The sequence below is a fragment of the Loxodonta africana genome, chromosome 2, assembly GCF_030014295.1.
Source record: "Loxodonta africana isolate mLoxAfr1 chromosome 2, mLoxAfr1.hap2, whole genome shotgun sequence".
In the NCBI taxonomy this organism is placed as follows: domain Eukaryota; kingdom Metazoa; phylum Chordata; class Mammalia; order Proboscidea; family Elephantidae; genus Loxodonta; species Loxodonta africana.
In genome coordinates this window covers 177,837,368-177,862,616 of record NC_087343.1, presented here as the reverse complement: position 1 = coordinate 177,862,616, position 25,249 = coordinate 177,837,368, and the positions used below count along the sequence as shown (strand labels likewise).

The following is a 25,249-nucleotide window of genomic DNA, read 5'->3' as shown; positions in this document are numbered from 1 at the left end:
CATGTGATAACAAGCCCAGGATTATGTAAGTAGTAAGTGGTGTGCAGGCATTTCATGCCAGCTTATTGGAATTCAGAGACCATATACTTAAACATTAGGCTACACAGCCTCCCCACATATAGACTTTATAGAGGGCTTTCACATTTCCTGCTTGATGTAAGTCTCAGGGCAAAGTTGCAAGGTACTTATTACACAGGTAGTGGTCCACCCATTTCACTGAAGCAAAAACTGAAACCTAGGGATGTTAACTACTTCTCTGAGACCATTAGGTAGTACATGGTGGAGGCAGCCTTCAAATATGTGCCTCCTGTTCTCTAATTTGGCATTTTATTTCCATTGGACCCTCTGACCCTCTCTGACTGATACCTTGACCCTTTTCTTTCTCTGAACACATAACAAGTCAACATGATTTTCATTGGCCAACATTTTATTCTGCATCACCCTAATATCAGAGAAATTAAAATTGAAAGCATTCCAAGGAAATTGCTTTTATAATAATGACAGTGATTTTATAATAGGCATAGAAATATAAAGATAACAAATTAAAAAGGATTTTTGGATGTATAATTGATCACATCATGTAGGTATTAACGTATTCAAAAAAAGTTAATTTGGAGTATAGGTAGGAAAAGAGATAAAAATTATTAAGGACTCTGATATAGTATCTGCTGTATATTAATAGATTTTTCTTTTAGTAATAAGTTTCCCTAAAAATGGGACTTTTTTCCTGCAATCACTGAATGCGTTTAGTAGAGGACAAAAAAGCAGAGGGGAAATAACAAAGCACGCAGATGTCTATACTTCCGAGAATGTTTCTTCTAAACTGATAATAATAAAAAAAAAGAATTAATAAATTACAATGGCATGTTTTGTATACAGGCAGTGGTGTCTTCCTAACAATAACTATGATTTTGAAGCATTTAGAAAGCTAAATTATGACATTTACTTACATTAAAATGTAGCAAAAGGAAAGTCTCATGTTCATAATATTAGGTGCTACACTATAAGCCCAGGAGCACGAAAAGAATAAGAAACATTGGGAACAGAGAAAACTCCTTTAAATTTCCTGAATTAGTAAACTCCTGAGCAAAACTGTTTAAAACTTCCTAACTGAATAAGAAAAAAAAAAAAAAGACCAAAAACCAAACCAACAAACAAAAAAAAATGTATTCCAGTTGAATCCATTCACACTCATGGCAACCCCATATGCTGAGCGGGCATTAGGGTTAATCAATTTTATTTCCAAGATAAGAGAGTAAATTTCAAAGGATTTTAATGATCTTTGGAAGGACTCCCTTACAAAGGCTGAGGCAAGAGTTTAGGTCTTCGCCAAGCTCTGAGAAGGAGGAATATAACTTACTTGGAAACTTGTCTCCTCCCCACCCCGTTCCTTCTCTAGGCCCTTGGCACTGGATGTTTTCTGGGTCTGGTATTCTTTCTTCCTATCTTTGCATGGCTGGGTGGCTGGGTCGTTCAGGTATCTACTTCCAAATGTAGTGACTGCCTCTCCCCATGTGCTGCTCATTTTCCCAGCAATCTTCTTATTCATTTCATGTACAATCATGTCTCATAAAATGTGATTTGTTTCCAGGTTTATAGTATTTCTCACCAACCAGACTTTAAGTCCCATGAAAGCAGGGACTCTGTCTTGTGACCATGGCCTACCCAGCCCATAGCATACTTCTCAGCCCATAATGGATACCAGTAAATTTTACTTCACTCTACAAAAGTCGGCAAATCTTGATGTCATTTGGCAACATAACTGGAGTACCTATAGGGTCAAACAGAAACAGAGGATATTCAAATATTATCCATTTATGGGTGATAAAAATTTAATAAAATATGAGGAAGAGAAGCAGGAGAGAAGCTGACGATGCCATTTTTCTTTTTTGTTTGTTTTTGCTGAGAACTGAGTAGCAGATACATCAAGTATGATCTTTAAGTAAGAACAAACTCCTATTCAAATGTGGTTTTTTTCCAATCAAAATTACTTCTAAGTTCCTGCCTTACACATGAAACAATATTAAAGTTTTTTTTTTTTTTTTCTTTTTCCTTGAGTCTGTGATTTTGGAGGAAAAAAAATTCACGAAGCTACTTCTTCCTTTTCTACACTCTTTTCTCAGCTTGAATTATGGCATGGTGCCTAGCTTCTGTCACTTTGTGATAGGTTAGTTATATAAATGGCTATCATTATATTATTTAGGAAAATCTGCCGAGTTTCTCTTTAGGATGATTGCATTCAAAGCAAACACAATCTATCTTGGATGTTGTTGCCAAAACCAGGGCTGTTTTAATCATTCTGCACTATCAGCATGAATTGATATAATCACCTTTTGTCTAAAATTGGCTCTTTGTGTATGCATTCAGGGATATGTGCATGTACACACAATATCAGTATTCAAATCTCAGAGAATTCCCAGGGAATCAATGTTGATTCTTCTTCTTTTTTTCAACAAATAATTCATTTTATGTATGACCTAAAGTATCCTAGGTCTTTCACAGAATTAACTGAAAATGGATCATAGACCTAAATGGAAGACACAAAACTCTACAACTTCTAGAAGATAACATGAGAAAATCTAAGTGACCTTTGTTTTGGCGCTAATTTTTTAGGTATAACACCAAAAGCACAATTCATAAAAGAATAAAATGATAAATTAGATTTCATTAAAATTTAAAGCCTCTGCTCTGTGGAAGACATTGTTAAGAGAATGAAAAGACAAGCCACAGACTTAAAGAAAATATTTGCAGAACACTTACCTGATAAAGAACTTGCGTCTAAAATATACAAAACAACAACAAAAAAAAACTACGCAGTAAGTAAACGAACAACCCAATTACAAAACAGGCAAAATATCTGAACAGACAAGTCACCATAAAAGATATACAGATTACAAATAAGTATGTCATTAGGAAATTGTAAATTGAAACAATAATGAGATACCATTACACACCTATTAAAAAAAATGACTAAAATCTAAAACACTGACATCATCAAATGCTGGTGACAATGTGAAGCAGAAAGAATTCAGTGCTGGCAGGAATGGTGCACAGCCACTTTGGAAGACAGTTTGGAAGTTTTTTACAAAGCTAAGTAGGCTTACAAGAATTGGTCGATGTTCAACTATTTCAGGGGGTAGCATGTGATCAGGAACCAACGGTACTGAAGGAAGGGGTCCAAGGTGCACTGAAGGCACTGGTGAAAAACAAGGCTCCAGGAATTGACAGAACACCAACTGGGATGTTTCAACAAACAGACGCAACCCTGGAAGTGCTCACTCCCCTGTGCTAAGAAATTTGGAAGACAGCTACCTGGCCAACTGACTGAAAGAGATGCCTATCTATGTCTGTTCCCAAGAACGATGATCCAACCAAATGTGGAAATTATCAACCAATATCATTAATATCACATGCAAGTAAAATTTTGCTGAAAATCATTTAAAAGCGGCCACAGCAGTATATCAACAGAGAATTGCCAGAAATTCAAGCCGGTTTCAGAAGAGGACATGGAACCAGGGATATCATTGCTGAGTCAGATGGATCCTGGCTAAAAGCAAAGAATACCAGAAGGATGTTTACCTGTGTTTTATTGACTATGCAAAGGCATTCAACTGTGTGGATCACGACAAATTATGGATAATACTGAGAAGAATGGGGATTTCCGAACACTTAATTGTGTTCCTGAGGAACCTTTACATAGATCAAGAGGCAGTTGTTAGAACAGAACAAGGGGATACTGAGTGGTTTTAAGTCAGGAAAGCTGTGCATCAGGATTGTATTCTTTCATCATAAGTATTCAATCTATATGCTGAGCAAATAATCCAAGAAGCTGGACTATGTAAAGAAGAACAGGTCATCAGGATTGGAGGAAGACTCATTAACAACCTGCATTATGCAGATGACACAACCTTTGTTACTTAAAGTAAAGAGGACTTGAAGCACTTGCTGATCAGGATCAAAGACCATAGCCTTAGGTGTGGATTACGCCTGACATAAAACAAAAATCCTTGCAACTGGACCAATAAGCAACATCATGATAAATGGAGAAAAGGTTAAGTTGTCAAGGATTTCATTGTATTTGGATCCACAGTCAACACCCATGGAAGCAGCAGTCGAGAAATCAAAAGACACATTGCACTGGGCAAATCTGCTGCAAAAGACCTCTTTAAAGTGTTGAAAAGCAAAGATCTCACCTTGAAGACTAAGGTGTGTCTGACCTAAAGCATAGTGTTTTCAGTTGCCTCATATGCATGCGAAAGCTGGAGGGTGAATAAGGAAGATCTAAGAAAAACTGACACCTTTGAATTGTGGTGTTGGTGAAGAATATTGAATATATCATGGATTGCCAAAAGAATGAATAAATCTGTCTTAGTAGAAGTACAACCAGAATGCTCCTTAGAAGCAAAAATTGTGAGACTATGTCTCACATACCTTGGACATGTTATGAGGAGGGATCATTTCCTGGAGAAGAACATCGTGCTTGGTAGAGTAGAGGGTCAGTGGAAAAAACGAAGACCCTTACACAGTGGCTGCAACAGTGAGCTCAAGCATAACAACAATTGTGAAGATGGCACAGGGCCAGGCAGTGTTTCATTCTGTTGTACATATGGTCTCTATGAGTTGAAACTGGCTTGATGTACCTAACAACTTCAAGAAGTAAGTTTATAATATGATCCAGCATTTGTCCTCCTAGGTATTTACGCAAATGAGACGAAAACATATGTCCGCATAAAAGCATGTACATGAATGTTTAGAGAAGCTTTATGTACAATTGCCAAAAATTAAAAGCATCCAAGATGTCCTCCTTCAGTATGTGAATGGATAAGTAAACTGTGATATATGCATACGTACAATACAGTGTTATTCAGCAACTGTACAACACAAAGAGTGAACCCTAAGTTAAACTATGGACTTTAGCTAATGATAAAGTATCAGTAGTGGTCAAGTGTAACAAATGTACCATACAAGTACAAAATGTTAACATTAGGAGAAACTGTGTGCAGGAAAGAAGGAGCATATGGGAAAAGAGGTGTAGCTGAGGGGAGGAGGGACAGAGGAGGCCATTTGCTCCCAAGTGCAAGTCCAAAGGGGTGCCACAAGAAGTGTGGAATGACATTCCAAGGAGCCACAAATATGAAAGGCACCTGACTGAGGCAGTTGAACAAGAAGAGGGAAGGTGTTTCTGCTGACTTGTAACCGCTATCGATGTCTATTCATCTTGAAATTGGAGGGGAGTGCAATTTAGAGATTGCCCCTGGGCACTTGTCACCCTTTCTATACCCCTGTATGGGAACTCTATTTTCTGCACAATTTCTCTGTAAACCTACAACGGCTTTAAAAAATAAAGTCTATTAGAAAAAAGAAATTCTAGGTTTTTGTTACTATGTAATATGTATATATTCTCACTGCCACTTTTTGGAGGGAGGAAGAGGAGACTAGAGGCAATGTTGAGAAATGATGGCTCAAAATCAAATCTGCCAGTGAGATGGGCATTGTTCAAGAAGTAACTTGGTGTTATGGATTGAAAATATGTTTTGTAAATCCTAACATCTATGCCTGTGGTTATAATCCCATTTGGAAATGGGTCGTCTTTGTTAAGTTAATGAGACAGAACTAATGTAGGGGTATGTCTTAAATCAACCTGTTGAGTAATATTAAAGAGATTAAACAAGCAAAAGAAACAGAGTTGGGGTAAGAGAGATGCCAAGCCACATGAAGATTGCCCAGGAGCAGAAGCTCAAAGAGATAAGGACCTTCTCCAGAGCCCACAGAGAGAGAAAGCCTTCACCTAGAGCTGGCACCCTGAATTCAGATATCTAGCCTTTTAAACTGTGAGAAAGTAGATTCCTGTTTGCTAAAGCCACACACTTGCGGAATTTCTGTTATATAGCACTAGATAACTAAGATACCTGGTATAGTGACTAAGAACATGGGCTCCAGGATTAGAGAGCCCTATAACTAAATCATAGATTATAAAATTATTGACTGAGTGACACTGGAAAATTTACTCACCTTTCTGTGCCTCAGGTGTGTCACTTGGAAAATAGAGATGATAATTATAATGATAATAATAATAGCAAAAGTTCAAGAATGCTTAACTAAGCCAGGTATTCTGCTAATCATTTTATCTGAGTTTCGTTATTTACCAATAGTAAACCAAACCAGTAGCCATTCAGTCCATTCCAACTCATGGTGTCCCCATGGGTTTCAGAGTGGAACTATACTCCATAATGTTTTCAGTGGCTGTGATCTTTCAGAAGCAGATTGCCAGGCCTTTCTTCTGAGGCACCTCTGGTGGATTCAAACTACCGAACTATTGTTAGTAGCTGAGCACTTAACCATTTGCATTATCCGGCAACTACTATTTACTAATACCAAAAAAAAAAAAAAGCCAAACCCATTGCCATCAAGTCAATTCTGACTCAGCACCCCTATAGCACTATAGGACAGAGTAGAACTGCCCTATAGGATTCCAAAGAGTGGCTGGTGGATTTGAACTGCCGACCTTTTGGTTAACAGCCAAACACTTTAGCCCTGCACCACCAGGGCTCCCTGTTTACTAATAGGATTTATTAATTTCCTTTTGTTGCAGAGAGTGACAACTCAGGGAGGTTAGGTCACATGCCCAAGATCTCACAGCAGCTGATTAGTGGTAAACCATAGTACATATATGATGAGGATCTTGTGATAATGTTATAAAAACATTTACTTAAGGCCAATATTAGGGATTAAAATTGGGCGCAGACTAATTAGGGAAACAGACTAATTTGAGAAAAACTTACACAGTAATAGAAGAAATGCAAATTGATAGGGAATAAACCATATATACTAAGTGTACTTTAACGCTGATTATCTAAAGATGAACTGAGTCCTCTGCTGGCCTTATTGTTTATTAAGAGACAGAAATAACCGTCATATTGCCTGTACTTTTTTAGACATCCCCTGAACTAATCCCATTATCACTGAGAAAGTATGTCTGTAAGAAAAGGCAAAATGAACTAAGTAAAATAGTGGAAAAGCTCCTTGTCTTGACCACGTGCATTTTATTTTCACGTACAAGAAGATAATTAGTCACTTCTGAACTTGGATTTCCATTATGGGTGATCTTTGGTGCAGCTCCCATGTCCCAAATGTGCCTCTAGCAATTAGTCAGGGCTGCTACTATGTGCTTCTTTCAGAATGCTGCAATTCAACATCTGGTACGATGTCTTCTATTAAGGGAGGGCTGAATTTTACTCCATTTTTTACATTCTAGTGTAGGAGGGTGAGAATGTGGAAATATCACCATGACCTGTAATTGGATCAGCAATTTGTGGGCTCAGATGTGGAAGACAGCATTTTAAATTGTGAGGCGTGTGGAAAACGCTTTACGGGGATATTTGCATACTTCTTTGAGTTCTTTGTGCTTTAGGCATATAAATTGTGTCCTTCTGAAAACTTCATCCCCAGCCCTGGAGACTACCGGGAGTGTTAGAGAAGCTATAACATCTGAGAAAACACCAGTTGCTTTGAGGTATTTGAAACATGCAGGAAAGGATAGGATGAAAACTCCCATTTGCCAGTGGGAGCAGAGAAGAGATCCCACGGGCATTCTGGAACAATGACTATTAAAGGGGTCTAAGGAATCAAAATTGGAAGCCTATGAGAGTGAAGAGTTCAGAACAAGATTTAGCCTGTCAGCGAACAAATATTTATGAACAGATACTTGGGTTACTTTATACAGAAACGACGGCATGGTTTTGACATCAAAGATAGTAGTAGAGTTTAGTTGGGGAGTTACCCCATTCACCTAAATAGCACTACAAGAGAACAGTTCAATTCAACAATATGTGAAACGTCACAGACTAATGCAGTAAGGGTTCAAAGGATCAATGTAGACTGTAGTCATAGGAGAAATCCTCATGAACGATTGGAGAGTAGGTAGCATTTGGGTAGGCAGAGAGGAGGGGCAGAACATTCTTTCTGGGAAAAAGAATAATCAAAATGGAAAGTAAAAAGTGTGTTAAGGGGGACAGAAAAGTTTAGGTCAAGCAGAAGGTTCGGAAAGGCGATTAGTTGAAGATAAGTGTAGTGACAGAATCCTAGAACTGCTGAGACTCTTAAACAGGGATTATCCTTTCTATCTCAATTCATTCATTTTAAGTGAGGAAACAGAGGGACAGAGAGGCGAAATGAGTGGAACCAACTATGATGATCTTTGCAAGGGGCTTGGATTTCATGAATACTGGGGTATTTTTTTAAAGCTTTTAATAAAGGATCCATTGACTTGAATGTCTATTCCTGTATATAGGATGCTATTAGACTTAAAAATAAGTGAGCAGTTGTGTGTGTGTGTGTGTGTGTGTGCGTGTGTGTGTTTAACTCCCCTGAGTATTAAACACAAAATAGAAAGGCTTTACGGTAGAAATGAAAAATTTCCTAACAGTGAGGGTGAATAAGACTGAAGTTAGTGTCAGAGGAAGACTCTGGAATCTCCTTTTCTGGTGATTAGAAAGAAGAGTAGGGTTGAATTTTCACTTAATATAAGCTTCTCTAGAAAAGAAAAAATAGTTAACTACGTAAAGCTCTCATTTCTTATGATTCTCAGTAAACCCTCTGATAAGTACAAAGGAGAATTTTTTCTACACTAATGGCAAGCCTAAAGTCTGACTCTTTCTCATTTATTTGTAACTATAAGTACATTTCCTTTTTGTTTATGCTGAGCTCTAAAATATGCAGAAAATACAGACATGCTGTGGAACCCCTTTGTGGTGCAAGAGGATAAGCACTCAGGTACTAAACAAAAGTTTGGTGGTTCCCGTCTACTCAGAGGTACCTTAGGAGAAAGACCTGACAATCTGCTTCCAAAAAGTCAGCCATTGGAAACCCTATGGAGAATCGTTCTGCTCTGACACTCATAGGCTTGCCATGAGTTGGAATTGATACCAAGTCAACCAGTTTGTTTTGGTTAAAGACATATTTGTAATATTAATTTATTCTTATTATGAAAATTGATTATATATTATCTATTCTTATGAGTTGTAAAAATAAATACATCTATTAATATATTAACTCAACAAGAAATCATGTGTTCAAATGATTTTTATTACAAAAATAATTTATATTCGTGGAACAAAAAAAGTAGATTAACAAAAAGAATGAAAAATCACTTTTTATTTTACCACACAGAGATACCACTGTTAATTCTCAGATGCATTTTCTATTCCCCAGTAGATATTTCTGTATTTCTAAAACAGGGTCATATTGTGCATATGGTTTATCCTTTTTTTCTCTCTTAATAATATATTAAGAACATACATTCATGTCAATAAATATTTCACAATGTCATTTTACTGGCTGCATATATTGATTATATATTTGTACTATTTTTTAATTCAACTTATATTGATGGACATTTAGGTCTTCCCTAATTTTGCATCTTATTGTTAATGCAACAATACATATTTTGAGGAGATAAGAATCTGTGCATTGTCTTTCATTCCTGCTTTCTTATTGTTCAATATATACATATTTTTAATGCTACTGTGTAGTGAATAGTCTTTTAGGTATGAGGATACAATGGCGGGCAAGTCTGAGAAAGCTCTGTACTTTTGCGGAATTTATCCTCTACTTAAGAGAGATAAAAAATAAACAAATAAACCTACAGGTGTATACAATTAATTGAAAAAATAGTGCCGTGAACATAATAAAACTGAGGGACAAGATAGGTACCTCAGAGTAGGGTATAAGGTGATAAGGGGAAGGGCCACTCAGTAGGTTTGACCTTTGACCTGAGCCCTAGGTGCCAAGGAGAATCCAACCAAATGTGGAAACATAGCTTTCCAGTTAGTCAGTCATTAAGACAAAGCCCCTAAAGGTGAAGGAGGTTGAAATAGCTGAAAAATATACGAAAACCCAGAGTGAATGGGCTTAGTGAGCTGCGATGAGGGAGGAAAAGGGGTAGCAGGAGATGAGATCAGAGAAGTAGCCAGGGTCCTGGTTTGTAGGCCCTTAAAGTCATGGGAAAAAGTTTGGGTTTTATTCTTATTATAGTGAAAATTCTTTGGATAATATTAAGCAAAGGAGACACATGATCTGCTTTATGTTTTTACTGTCATCTGGAAGTAGTGGAGGGCAAGGGTTAGAAGCAGGAAGATGGTAAATTGACATTACAATAACTCACAAACGATGATGTCTTAAACCAGGTTGTTCGTAGTGGAGATAGAGGGAAGTAAGAAATTTGGAGGTAAAGTTGTCAGAACTCACTGATTAATCATTTTCTACAAATATTCTTAAGAATGCAAACATGGGACCAAAAGATAAGCACATTTTAGAAACCTCTGTACATTTTCCAAAGTGTTCACCAGGAAATGTGTACCATTTCACAGCAAATTAGTCCCTGGCTAGCACAAACGGTTTACACTTGACTACTGACTTAAAGGTCGGTGGTTCAGACCTGCCCAGCAGCACCATAGAAGAAAGGCCAGGTGATCTGTTTTGTTAAGATTACAGCCAAGAAAACCTTATGGGGCAGCTATACTCTGTAACACATGGGGTGGCCATGAGTCAGAATCTACTTGACAGCAACGGTTTTTTGTTTTTGCTTTTATTTTTTTTGTAACAAGCAGTCCTAGTTCTCACCATTTATCCAAAAAGCATGCCTAGTATTGGCTGTATACACATGAGTAAAGGACACTCTGCATTCAAACAGGTCACAGCCTATGATGTTGAGAATGTACTCACTGTACATAGTTAGGTCGTTGGTATTATTTAGGAGATAATTTCTACGTTAGATTTAATGCCTTTTCTCCCATTAGGGACAAACGCCAAAAGTTTTTAATTGTGGAATTAATTTGCCATCTTAATCTTTGGAATTTAGTCCTCCTGTGTCACTTTTTTTTTTTTTAACATAAAATTCTAGACAGAAAAAAATGGAAGACTTTTCTAAATATGCTCCAAATTTAAAGACTATGCTCAGAGTGATAGTAAAAGCTATAAATGTGCCACAATGTGCAAACGATTGTAGGGTTTTATTTACACGGAACTTGTATTACATTTACATTAAATTAAACTTGCACTCATAGTTCCTAACTCACAGGTTTTACAGCCTTGAAAACATTAGCCCTGTCTCAGAAAAGCTAGAAACAAGATTCTTAGGTCAAAATCTCAATTTTGGAGTATATATGTTAAAAGAAAAATAATAAATGATAGCATATTAGACTCGGTTGTTCTTTCAGCAAGGAGGGATTATGGTGAAGGTAAGTATTTTGTTTTCTTTCAACATTATAAAAACCGATAGCAGAAGAGTGTTTTCTCACAAAACATCTGAGTTTGAAGCCAAAGCTATTTACCCGTATCTAAAAGGCCTCGACTAACAAGATTAATAATGAAAACTCATTATTAACCCCCATCCCCCAACTGAGAAATGGTAGGGAAAAAGACATAATTATATTCATAATTTTCCTCACATACACAGACATCCTTTGAAAGAAGAAAGAGAACGCTCCATAGGTAGAAATGGGTAGGTCTCCATAGAAGAAAACTGTGTGTATATGGGAAAACATTACTATTATTTATAATAAATGTGATACAGAAAAAATCATTTATTTTGGTGCACAGTTCTATCAAGTTTTGACAAATGCCTAAAATCAGGTGACCACCACTGCATTAAGACAGAACAATTTCATCATCTCAAATTATTCCCTCATGCTGGCCATTTGTAGTCAGCCCTTCCCCCATCTTGAATTCCGGGGAGCCACTGACCTGTTCTCTGTCCCTGCAGTCATTATATCTTTTCCAGAATATCATATAAATGGAACCATTTAGTATATATCCTTTTGAATCTGGCTTCTTTCACTTTATTTACTGTATTTGAAAATCTCTGATGATGTAGCATACACCAATAGTTGCTTCTTTTTATTGCTGAATAATATTCCATTTCATGGATGCACCGTGATGTGCGTATCTCTTCCTCAGCTGAAGGTCATTCAGATGCTTCCAGTTTTGGCAATTAATGTGCAGATGTTATAAACAGTAGTGGGATTGCTAAGTCATATACCAAGTGCGTGTTAACTTTATAAAGAAAACAACTGTTTCCCAGAAGGCTGATCGTTTTCCATTTCTACCTGCAATATATGAATCCAGTTGCTCTGAAACCTCACCAGCATGTAGAATTGTCCATTATTTTTAAGGATATTACTTTAACTTTTCTAGTAGAAAAGCTTTTAACTTGTTTTTCCATAATTACTACTGATATTGAACATCATTTCACGTGCTTATTTACCATTTGTATATAGTCTTCGGTTAAGTGTTCATCTTTTTTGCCTACTTTTAACTGGGTGTTTGTTGAATTTTGAGAATTCTGGATACAAATTCTCTGTCAGATATGTGATTTGCAAATATTTTCTCTCTGTGGCTCGCCTTTCACTCTCTTAATAGTGTCTTTCATAAAGCAAATGCTTTAAGTTTTGTCAAGATTTAATTTTTTTAACCTATTTTCTTTTGGAATTGTAGCTGAGAACTATTTGCCTAACCCAAGGTTATGAAGAATTTCTCCTATGTTTTCTTCTGAAGGTTTTATAGGTTAGCATTGTACGTTTAGTTATATGATCCATTTTGAATTAATTTTTGTTTAATGTGTGAGGAATGAGTTGAGGTTCGTTTTTATTTATATTTTGCAAATGAGTACTCCAATCAATCCACTTCCATTTGTTGAAAGGATTATGCTTTCCCCAAGATACTGCCTTTGTACCTTTTCCAGAGATCAATTGAACATGTTTGTGGGGTTTTTTTTTTTTTTTTTGACTCTCTTCTATAAAATTATATTGGTATTCTTTCCCAATGCCACATTGTCTCAGTGTAGCTTAATAGTAAGTCTTGAAATCAAGTAATGTGAGACCTCCAACTTTGTTTTCCTCCTTCCGTTTGTTTTGATTATTGTAGTTCCTTTGATTTTCATATAAATTTTAGAATTAGCTTGTTAATATCTACAAAAAATTCTGTTAGGGCTTTTATTGGGATTGAGTTGTGTCTTTAGATCAGTTTGAGGAGAATAACATTTAACATTATTTAGTCTTCAAATCCAGGACATGTTATATATAAACCCACTGCCGTCCGGTCGATTCTGACTCATAGCGACCTTATAGAACAGAGTAGACTCATAGCGACCCTATAGAACAGAGTAGAACTGCCCCATAGAGTTTCCAAGGAGCGCCTGGTAGATTTGAACTGCTGAACTCTTGGTTAGCAGCCGTAGCACTTAACCACTACACCACCAGGGTTTCCATGTTATATATAGCTCTCATTTTTATTTAGGTAGGCGTACATTTGACTATATTCATGTGTGTGTGTTTTAAGGAGATAAAAGAGGGATTAAAAAAATTAAAAAAAAAAAAAAACAAGAAATTCATCCTTGTAGTAGCTTTTCTTCACGTTTTTAGTCCCTCCCCAGTCTGCATACTATTGTTGACTTTGCACAGTCCTCAGGTAGTTTCATTTTATTCCTACTAGAGTCTTCAGTTGTAATTACTAGGAGAGATAGGTGGTAGTGAGCTTATTCCATCTTGCTCAGCATCAAAAGTCAACTGACTCTTCTTCTGATAGTCTAAACCCTTCTTGACTGGTGATGACATGGATCATGGAGCCCCCAGAAACAGATTCTGTGGGTTTTTCCAATCTGAATAACTACTCTGAGCTAGACAGGTGAGGCTGGTTAAATGTAACAGATAATGCTTTCAATATGGAAGTTCAAAGCATTCATCTGGGCTGGACGAGGGCCTAAGAGAGAGGATGGAACACAGGACCACTCCTTCCTTTTATCTCCAATTACATTTATATAGATTCAAGAGCTTCCTCTATCTTGACAGTGTCATAAAGTGTAATTTAAAAATAAATGAAATGAAAATTGATGTGACAGTTTTCAGAATCACCAGAGTTTGTCTGAGAGCCTTTCTTAGCAGACATCGCCTTGCTGACAAGTAGCAGGAGTTAGCAAGTGACACAAGATCTAACGATATTACCATTTATATAGCCCCAAAGAGAATATAATTTCCTGTGTCCAAGCACATCTCAGCTCATTGATAAACTCCAATACCTTCCTGATAATATTCTCTCCCCTAAATCTTAAAGGGCTTATTATAAAAGCAGGTTAAATAGCTTCATCATCTAATGGGATTAATAATCAAATTTTCCATTTTATCTCCAAAAATTAGAAGTCACTAAATGTATTCTCTCAAGCACAATATTGATTGCCTATTTTATTTCTTATGTTCTAATTTTAGGCTATTTGTAGCATAGACACATGCAAAAGATGTTATCTGGTTTGTTTTCTAGTTATGTAATTCATGAGCCTCTTATTCATGAAATTTTATCATAAATCATGAAGCCATTCTAGAGATCGTCAGATAAATTATTTACTAAAGCAGAGTGTTGCCGAACAGTCCAGAGGACTAAAATCTGCTACAGTAAATCTCATCTACAATTATTTGCTATGCCTTTAATTATTAATATATCCCTCATTTGAAGAGAATTTTGATTTTAATTTAGAAAAAATGTCCTACTGCGACTTCTGAATGAGGCCAAAATTTGTATGTTTGTGAAGCCAGGGGATATACTTAATTTTCTTACAAGAACAATTTGTTTTTGTATGAAAACTGCTCAGTGTTTTTAGCAAATAACATCTTATAAGTTTAATTTAAAATTGCTTAACCAAATTAAGATGAATAAATCTCAACGCAGGTTGAAAAAAATCAGAAACTGGTAGACATCTGTATCTTACACATAAAAGTGCCCAGATATATGCAGAAATATGTACCTACTGGACATTCATTCAGTCAGTCACTGTTTGTGCCCCAAACACTGTGCTAGGCTCTCAGGTTGCAGAGATGATTAATACATGATTCTAGTTTATGAAAAGACTTTAAGTAGGGCATTGTGAACTTTGGTTTTAAAATAGAAATTGTAATTATTCTTTTCAAATGAGTATTTGGTCCTTCATTTAGTTATTCGAATGACGGTGGTAGAGCAGTTACATTGTACCCAAAGGCCTCTAATGGATAATAAATGTCACATTATGTATGTAAATGGTTTACTCATGATATACAGCTTTTTGTAGTTTACAAATTGCATTTGAGTTATACATTTAATTCTCATCATAACTTTTAGGTTGGATCACGCATGTATTAAAAGTCCCATTTATAGTTAATGTAACTGAAGCACAAAGAACTTATATAAATTTACACACAAAGAATAACTGATGAATTCAAATTGCTGTGCTAGCAAAGAATATTGAGTGTACTGTGGACTGCTGGAAGAATGAACAAATCAGTTTTAGAAGAAATACAACCAGAATGCTCTTTTGAAGCAAGGTTGGTGAGACTTTGGATTACTTACTGTGGACACATAATCAGGAAAGGCCAGTTGGTAGAAAAGGACGTCATGGTTGGTAACGTGGAGGGTCTATGAAAAGGAGTGAAACCTTCAATGAGATGGATTGACACAATAGCCAAAACAGTGGACCCATGCATATCATTGGTCATGACAATCACACAGGACCAGGCAACATATAATCCTGTTATACACAAGGTCAGCATGAGTTTAAGCTGACATGACAGTAACTAACAACATAGTTGAGAAATGGTAGAGCTGGGTCTTCAATACTCCCTACATGGCAACCCAGTCTGAGTTATTAATATAGTTAGTATTATACGAATATATATGTACACAAATATATATGTATATATGTATCATAAATTCGTTATATATATATTTATATATATAATGTATATATGTATTATATATATATTTATATATATAATGAATTTATGATACATATATACATATATACAAATATATATATGTATCATAAATTCATTATATATAAATATATATATACTTATATATATATTTATATATAATGAATTTATGATACATATATACATATATATTTGTGTACATATATATTCATATATATATATATACACACACACACATATATGTTGTTGTTGTTAGGTGCCCTTGAGTTGGTTCTGACTCACAGTGGCCCTATGCACAACAGAACAAAACACTGCCCAGTCCTGAGCCATCCTTATAATCATTGTTATGCTCGAGCTCATTGTTGAAGCCACTGTGTCAATCCATCTCGTTGAGGGTCTTCCTCTTTTCCGCTAACCCTGTACTTTGTCAAGCATGATAAGCATGATGTCCTTCTCCAGGGACTGATCCCTCCTGACAACACGTCCAAAGTATATAAGACTCAGTCTCAGCATCCTTGCTTCTAAGGAGCATTCTGGTAGTATTTCTTCTAAGACAGATTTGTTCGTTCTTTTGGCAGTTCATGGTATATTCAATATTCTTTGCCAACACCACAATTCAAAGACGTCAATCCTTCTTCGGTCTTCCTTATTCATTGCCCAGCTTTCACATGCATGTGATGTGATTGAAAATACCATGGCTTGGGTCTAGCGCACCTTAGTCTTCAAGGTGACATCTTTGCTTTTCAATACTTTAAAGAGGTCTTTTGCAGCAGATTTACCCAATGCAATGTGTCATTTGATTTCTTGACTGCAGCTTCCATGGCTGTTGATTGTGGATCCAATTAAAATGAAATACTTGACAACTTCAGTCTTTTCTCTGTTCATCATGATGTTGCTTATTGGTCCAGCTGTGAGGATTTTTGTTTTCTTTATGTTGAGGTGCAATCCATACTGAAGGCTGTGGGCTTTGATCTTCATTAGTAAGTGCTTCAAGTCCTCTTCACTTTCAGCAAGTGAGGCTGCGTCATCTGCATAATGCAGGTAGTTAATGAATCGTCCTCCAATCCTGATTCCTTGTTCTTCTTCATATAGTCCAGCTTCTTGGATTATTTGCTTAGCATACAGATTGAATGGGTATGGTGAAAGGATACAACCCTGACGCACACCTTTCCTGGCTTTAAGCCAATTAGGATCCCCTTGTTCTGTCGGAACAACTGCCTCTTGATCTGTGTAAAGGTTCCTCATGAGCACAATTAAGTGTTCTGAAATTCCCATTCTTTGCAATGTTATCCATAATTTGTTATGATCCACACTGTCGAATGCCTTTGCATAATCAATAAAACACAGGTAAACATCCTTCTGGTATTCTCTGTTTTCAGCCAGGATCCATCTGACATCAGCAATCATATCCCTGGTTCCACATCCTCTTCTGAAACCAGCCTGAATTTCTGGCAGTTCCCTGTCAATATATTGCTGCAGCCATTTTTGAATGATCTTTAGCAAAATTTTGCTTGCATGTGATATTAATGATATTGTTTAATAATTTCAACATTCTGTTTGATCACCTTTCTTGGGACTAGGCAGTCAGTTGGCCAGGAAGCTGTCTTCCATATTTCTTGGCATAGACGAGTGAGCACCTCTAGCGCTTCATCCATTTGTTGAAACATCTAAATTGATATTCTGTCAGTCCCTGGAGCCTTGTTTTTTGCCAGTGCCTTCGGTGCAGCTTGCACTTCTTCCTTCAGTACCATCAGTTCCTAATCATATGCTACCTCATGAAATGGTTGAACATCGACTAATTCTTTTTGGTATAATAAGTGCATGTATTCCTTCTATCTTCTTTTGATGCTTCCTGCATCATTTAATATTTTTCCCATGGAATCCTTCACTATTGCAGCTCGAGGCTTGAATTTTTTCCTCAGTTCTTTCAGCTTGAGAAATGCCAAGCATGTTCTTCCCTTTTGGTTTTCTATCTCTAGCTCTTTGCACATGTCATTACAATACTTTGTCTTCTCGAGCCCCATGACTCAAAATGAGAAGAAACAGCTGCAAACATCCATTAATAATCGGGACCTGGAATGTACGAAGTATAAATCTAGGAAAATTGGACGTAGTAAAAAATGATGTGGAACACATAAACATTGATATCCTAGGCATTAGTGAGCTGAAATGGACTGGTATTGGCCATTTTGAATCAGACAATCATATAGTCTACAATGCTGGGAATGATAACTTGAAAAGGAATGGTGTTCCATTCATCATCAAAAAGAACATTTCAAGATCTACCCTGAAGTACAACGCTGTCAATGATAGGATAATATCCATACCCCTACAAGGAAGACTGGTTAATATGACTATTATTCAAATTTATGCACCAACCACTAAGGCCAAATATGAAGAAATAGAAGATTAGAATATTTTTATCAGCTGCTGCAGTCTGAAATTGACTGAACATGCAATAAGGATGCATTCATCATTACTGGTGAAAGGAATGTGAAAGTTGGAAACAAAGAAGAAGGCTCGATAGTTGGAAAATATGGCCTTGGTGATAGAAACAATGCCAGAGATGGAATGATAGAATTTTGCAAGACCAATGACTTCTTCATTGCAAATACCTTCTTTCACCAACATAAACGGCAACTATACCAGATGGAACACACAGGAATCAAATTGACTACATCTGTGGAAAGAGACAATGGAAAAGCTCAATATCATCAGTCAGAACAAGGCCAGGGGCTGACTGTGGAAAAGACCATCAATTACTCATACGCAAGTTTAAGCTGAAACTGAAGAAAATCAGAGCAAGTCCACAAGAGCCAAAATATGACCTTGAGTATATCCCTCCTGAATTTAGAGACCATCTGAAGAATAGACTTGACGCATTGAACACTAATGACCCGAAGACCAGACGAGTTGTGGAATGACATCAAGGACATCGTATATAAAGAAAGCCAGAGGTCATTGAAAAGACAGGAAAGAGAGAAAAGACTAAGATGGATGTCAGAGGAGACTCTGAAACTTGCTTATGAATGTCGAGCAGCTAAAGCAAAAGGAAGAATATGTACATATATGTATGTTTACTTATTAATATAATTAGATAGCTGGGAGGCTAAGTCACTCTCAGAATAAATGTCTCCACCCCTGCAAAACCTACCTTGATCAATCAGACTGATTAGTATTCTTATTTACAAATTCTTAAAATTACTACCATAATCAATGACAAACTTTGCAACAAACTATTTCATATTTGCATTCCCTAATGAAGGGTAAACTTCATGAGGTTAAATTTCTTTACCACTTCATTTCCTCTTGCCCTGTCTATCCCTGGGCTTTTGCCAGTAGGGTTTTTTTTTTTTTTTCTGTTCATCAAACATGCCAAGTTCATACGGCATTTGCAGTATATTTTCCTCTGCGTAGAATGTTCTTCCCAGATATTCAGTAGTTTTGGCCCTTATCTTGTCTCAGCACAAATGCCAATTCCTTCAAGATGCTTTTTTCTTTTTTTGTTTCTACCATTACAGCTAAATATTTCATACTTTGTCTGTTTGCTTCATAGAATGTAGCATATTTGACATTTAGTTCATTTATTGGTACTTCATTTATTGGTGCTTTGTTTATAAATTCCCCAAGAGCAGGCATATGACGGTCTGTCTTGTTTACCACTTTTATCCCAACACCGAAACAGCACCCATCACATACTGGATATAAAATAAACGTTTGTTGAATGAATGAATGGAAGGATAGGTGAATGAAACTGTGTTTCATGTGCTAGCATTTTTTTTTAAGTACACATAAAAAAATATGTGTGTGTGTATGTATATGTGTATGTATATGTTGTTGTTAGGTGACGTTAAATCGGTTCCAACTCATAGCGACCCTATGTAAAACAGAACCAAACACTGTGTGGTCCTTCGCCACCTCACATGGATTGCCATGTTTGAGCCCATTGTTGCAGCCACTGTGTCAATCCATGTCATTGAGGGTCTTCCTCTTTTTTGTAGTGTTTTTGTCCTGCCTTAAAACAACCTGTATACCCCACTTTTGGAAGCAAAAATTAATTATTGAGAGTTTATTCCTTAACATCTTTCCTCCTGGTAGTGTATAATATACTTCACGGAGATATAATTCTTCATTTCTGTACTCACAGTGCCTACCACCACACCTGAAGTATAATAGATGCTCAGTAAAAATGACTTGGAGTGTAACAGATGCTCACTAAAAATAAATTATTTTCTATATGTGAAGAGTACAGTGTGTGTATATGGTTATAGTGTATTTTCTATTCATATTAATAGTGAGATATTTATTTGCCTACCTCCCAAGTCCACTAAGTACAAAGTAATAGTTGTTTTCTTCTCACATTCACAGGATTACACCCTGACAATGTACTTTCAGCAAGCCTGGAGAGATAAGAGGCTGTCCTACAATGTAATACCTTTAAACTTGACTCTGGACAATAGAGTGGCAGACCAGCTCTGGGTGCCTGATACCTACTTCCTGAACGATAAGAAGTCATTTGTGCATGGAGTGACTGTCAAGAACCGAATGATCCGCCTGCATCCAGATGGGACTGTCCTTTATGGCCTCAGGTCTGTACATAATTCTAAAATTTAACTTTTTCTGGAGAAAATAGTTACTACTTTTTATTGGAGGGGAATGTTGTGCTCTTTTCCTTACTCCTCCTTCAATTCTGCTGACACACAGTTAAATCCCCCTTTCTGATAGGTATGGGAGTTCCAGGTAGCATGTTTACAAAGGGACTAAGCCCCAGCTAAGGGTGTTTTTCTGAATTATCTCCCAACATCAGCTGCTGATCTGAAAGCTGCTTTCTTTAAAGAGTCAAAGAGTAAGGATAAATAATATCAAAACACCTAAGATGCAGGCCTTCTTTAAAATGGAAAAAAACAAAACAAAACTATGAATGCCAGATAGTTGTTCAAACATGACCAGTGCTCTCTTATAAATTGCTCCTGAGCTGCCTGAACTGGGTCATGGTCCTCTGATGAGAGGAAGGCTTATTGTGCCCTCTCACCCTCTGAGGAGCCATTAGACTTGCAAATCAATAAAGTAGTTATCTCATGTTTATTAATGATGAATTTATACTATTAAATGTACTGCTTATGTCAGAAAAGAATTGTAATGCTCTGCCATTTGGGTGAGGAAGAATTAAAATAAGGGAGTTTCTTCTTTTAAAGTGTATTCAGTGTTGAAAGCAACAGATAATCTTCTGGAAAAAAAAATCTCTCTTACTCTGAAAATATTACAATAATAAGGGTTCCTCTGCATCACATGTCAGGAAATTCTGAACTTTTCAATATTGTTCCATATTGTTTTACATAGGTATGTGATTATGTTATGATAATGATGATGATAACAATAGTGTTCTACATTTTTTGAACATTTTTTAGGGGCAGGCTCTGTGCTGAGTGCTTTTCACGCATTATCATAGATGTTCCTGTAAGTTAGGAGCTGTTAGGATCGGTATTTTAAATAAAGCAATTTGTCCAAGATCACAAAGAAAGTAAGCTGTGGAGATGAAATTTGATCCCTGTTCCAAGTTCAGAGCCAGAACTCTTAAAACATTACACTGGAGTTTCTCTCTCACTGTCACATTTTTCTTATCTGTTATATCTCATTTTACTTATCTGCTGTATTCACTGCACTTGGCATATCCTCCTTTTTTTTTTTTTTTGAACTTTTACTCGACGGCACGGGGTTTACTATATGCTAGGAGCCCTTGTGGTGCAGTGGTTAAAGCTTTTGACCACTGACCCAAGGCCGGCAGTTCAAACCCACCAGCCGCTCCATGGGAGAAAGATGTGGTAGCCTGCTTCCATAAAGATTTACAGCCTTGGAAACCCTCTGCGGTAGTTCTACTCTGTCTTACAGGGTCTCCATGAGTCAGAATCGACTCGACAGCAGTAGATTTAGTTTGGTCTTGGCACTACGTGCTAGATATTGTTCTAAGGGTTTCAGATGTGTCAACTCATTTAATTTCATGCAGCAACCCAGGAGGCAGGTACAGTTGAGGAAACTGAGACATAGAGAGGTTAAAAATCTTGCTCCAGGGCAAAAAGCTGGTAAGGGGTACAGCTGCCCCATAGAGTTTCCAAGGAGTGCCTGCTGAATTGAAACTGCCAACCCTTTGTTCAGCAGCTGTAGCTCTTAACCACTACACCACCAGGATTTCCTGGTAAGAAGTACAGTTTGGATTTTTTTTTTTTAGTTGTACTATAGATGAAGGTTTACAGAACATACTAGTTTCTCATTAAACAGTTAGTACACATATTGTTTTATGACATTGGTTAACAATCCCACAACATGTCAACACTCTCCCTTCTCAACCTTGGGTTCCCTATTACCAGCTTTCATGACCCCTCCTGCCTTGCAGTACTTGCCCCTGGTCTGGTGTGCCCCTTTAGTCTCGTTTTGTTTTATGGGCCTGTCCACTCTTTGGCTGAAGGGTGAATCTCAGGAGTGACTTCATTACTGAGCTGAAAAGGTGTCCAGGGGGCCATACTCACAAGGTTTCTCCAGTCTCTGTCAGGCCAGCAGATCTGTTCTTTCTTTTTGAGTTAGAATTTTGTTCTATATTTTTCTCCAACTCTGTCTGGAACCCTCTATTTTGATCCCTGTCAGAGCAGTCAGTGGTGGTAGCCGGGTACCATCTAGTTTTACTGGATTCAGTCTGGTGGAGTTGTGGTCCATTAGTCCTTTGGACTAATCTTTCCCTTGTATCTTTTGTTTTCTTCATTCTCCCTTGCTCCCGAAGGGGTGAGACAAGTGAAGTATCTTAGATGGCCAATCTCAGGCTTTTAAGACCCTGATGCTACTCACCAAAGTAGAATGTAGAACATTTCCTTTATAAACTATGTTATGCCAATTGAGCTAGATATTCTGCAAGACCAAGGTTCCCACAGCCCTCAACCCAGAAATTTGGTTCCTCAGGGAGTTTGCATGTATCCATGGAGCTTCATAACCTTGCCTTGGACGAGTTGTGCTGGCTTCCCCAGAATTGTGTACTGCCTTACCTTTCATCAAAGTTACCACTTATCTATTGTCTTATTAGTGTTTTGCCATCCCCACCCCTCTCCTCCCTCGTAACCATCAAAGATTGCTTCTTTTTATGTGTAAATGTTTTCATAGTAATGGTCTCATACAATATATGTCCTTTTGTGATTGATTTATTTCACTCAGCATAATGCCCTCCAGATTCATCCGTGTTGTGAAATGTTTCGAGGGTTCATCACTGTTCTTTATCATTGCGTAGTGTTCCATTGTGCATATGCATAATAATTTTGTTCAACCATTCATCTGTTGATAGGCTCTTAGCTTATTTCCATCTTTTTGCCATTGTGAATAATGCTGCAACGAACATGAGTGTGCATGTCTATTTGTGTCACGGCTCTTATTTCTCTAGGATATATTCCTAGAAGTGGGATTGCTGGCTTATATGGTATATCTATTTCTAGCTTTCTATGGAAGAGCCATATCATCTTCCAAAATGGTTGTATCATTTTGCATTCCTACCATCAGGGCATAAGAGTTCCAATCTCTCCACAGCCTCACCAGCATTTGTTATTTTCTGTTTTTTTGATTTGTGCCAGTGATGCCAGGGTGAAATGGTATCTCATTGCGGTTTTGATTTGCATTTCTCTAATGGCTAGTGATTGAGAGTATTTCCTCATGTGTCTGTTGGCAACTTGAATGTCTTCTTTGGTGAGGTGTCTGTTCGTTTCCTTTGCCCATTTTTAATTGGATTATCTGTCTTTTTGTTGTAGAGGTGTTGGATTTTCCTGTAGATTTTAGAGACTAGACCTTCATCTAATTTGTAATAGCCAAAAAGTTTTTCCTACTCTGGAGGTTCTCTTTTTACTCTTTTAGTGAAGCCTTTTGATAAGCATATGTATTTAATTTTTGGACTATCCCAGTTATCTAGCTTATCTTCTAGAGTTACTGTGTTGTTGGTTATGGTTTGTATCCTGTTAATGCCATGTATTAGGGTCTCTAGCATTGATCCTATTTTCTCTTCTATGGACTTTATAGTTTTTGGCTTTATATTTAGATCTTTGATACATTTTGGGTTTGTTTTTATGTATGGTGTGAGGTTTGGGTCCTGTCTTATTTTTTTGCAGATGGCCCTCCCGTTTTTCCAGCACCATTTCTTAAAAAGACTGCCTTTTACACATTTGATGGACTTTGTCAAAGATCAGGTGACTGTAGATGGATGGATTTACATCTGAGTTCTCAATTCTGTTCCATTGGTCAATGTAGCTGTCATTGTACCAGTACCAGGCTGTTTTGGCTACTGTAGCTGTATAACAGGTTCTCATGTCAGGTAATGCTAGTCCTCCTACTTTATTCTTCTTCTTCAGTACTGCTTTCTTATCCAGGGCTTCTTCCCTTTCTATATAAAGTTAATGATTGGTTTTTCCATCTCTTTAAACAATGTCATTGGTATTTGGATTGGGATTGCATTGTAATCGTAAATTGCTTTGGGTAGAATTGTCATTTTCACAATGTTGACTCTACCTATCCATGAGCATGGCATATTTTTCTACTTATGTAGATCTCTTTTGGTTTCTTACAGAAGTGTTTTGTAATTTTCTTTGTATAGGTCTTTGACATCACTGGTTAGGTTTATTCATAAGTATTTTATTTTTGTAGGGGCTATTATAAATGCTGTTGTTTTCTGGATTTCCTTTCCATCATTCTCTTTATTGGTGTGTAGAATTCAACTGATTTTTGTATGTTTATCTTGTATCCTACTTCTCTGCTGAATCATTCTATTAGTTCCAGTAGTTTTCTAGTAGAGTCTTTGGTATTTTCTATGTATCGTATCATATCATCTGCAAATAGGTAGAGTTTTACTTCTTCATCAGGAATTTGGATGCCCTTTATTTCTTTTTCTTGCCTTATTGGTCTAGCTAGGGCTTCCAGCACAATGTTAAATAGTAGTGATGATAAAGGGTATCCTTGTCTTATTCCTATACTCAAGGGGAATGTTTTCAGCCTCTCTCAGTTAAGAATGATGTTGGCCATTGGTTTTGCATAGATGCAATTTATTATGTTGAGAAATTTCCCTTCTATACCTTGAGAGTTTTTGTCAGGAATGAGTGTTGGACTTTGTCAGATGCCTTTTCTGCATCAATTGAGATGACCACGTGATTCTTCTCTTTCCTTTTCTTTATGTGGTTTATTGCATTGATTGATTTTCTAATGTTGAACCATCCTTGCATACCTGGTATGACTCCTATGTGGTTGTAGTGTATTTTTTTTTTTTTTTGCTATAATGCTGAATTCTATTGGCTAGAATTTTGTTGAGACTTTTTGTGTCTATATTCATAAGAGATGTTGGTCTCTAATTTACTTTTTTGTGGTGTCTTTGCCTAGTTTTGGTATCAGGGTCATCCTGGCTTCATAGAATGAGTTCAGAAGTATCCCATCCCTTTCTATGTTCTGAAATAGTTTGAGTAGTTCTGGTGTAAGCTCTTCTCTGAATATTTGGTAGAATTCTC

The 25,249-nt window shown here is 36.9% G+C and overlaps 1 protein-coding gene across 2 annotated transcripts in view; it reads left to right on the top strand.

Annotated features, from left to right (window-relative positions):
- Window positions 1–25,249, top strand: part of GABRB2 (gamma-aminobutyric acid type A receptor subunit beta2) — a 297,656-nt gene that overhangs the window by 77,320 nt on the left and 195,087 nt on the right. For both annotated transcript variants that reach the window (XM_064279025.1, XM_003404636.4), the window contains exon 4: window positions 20,100–20,320. In XM_064279025.1, the coding sequence (XP_064135095.1) occupies window positions 20,100–20,320 (221 nt within the window). The remainder of the gene's footprint in view (window positions 1–20,099; window positions 20,321–25,249) is intronic.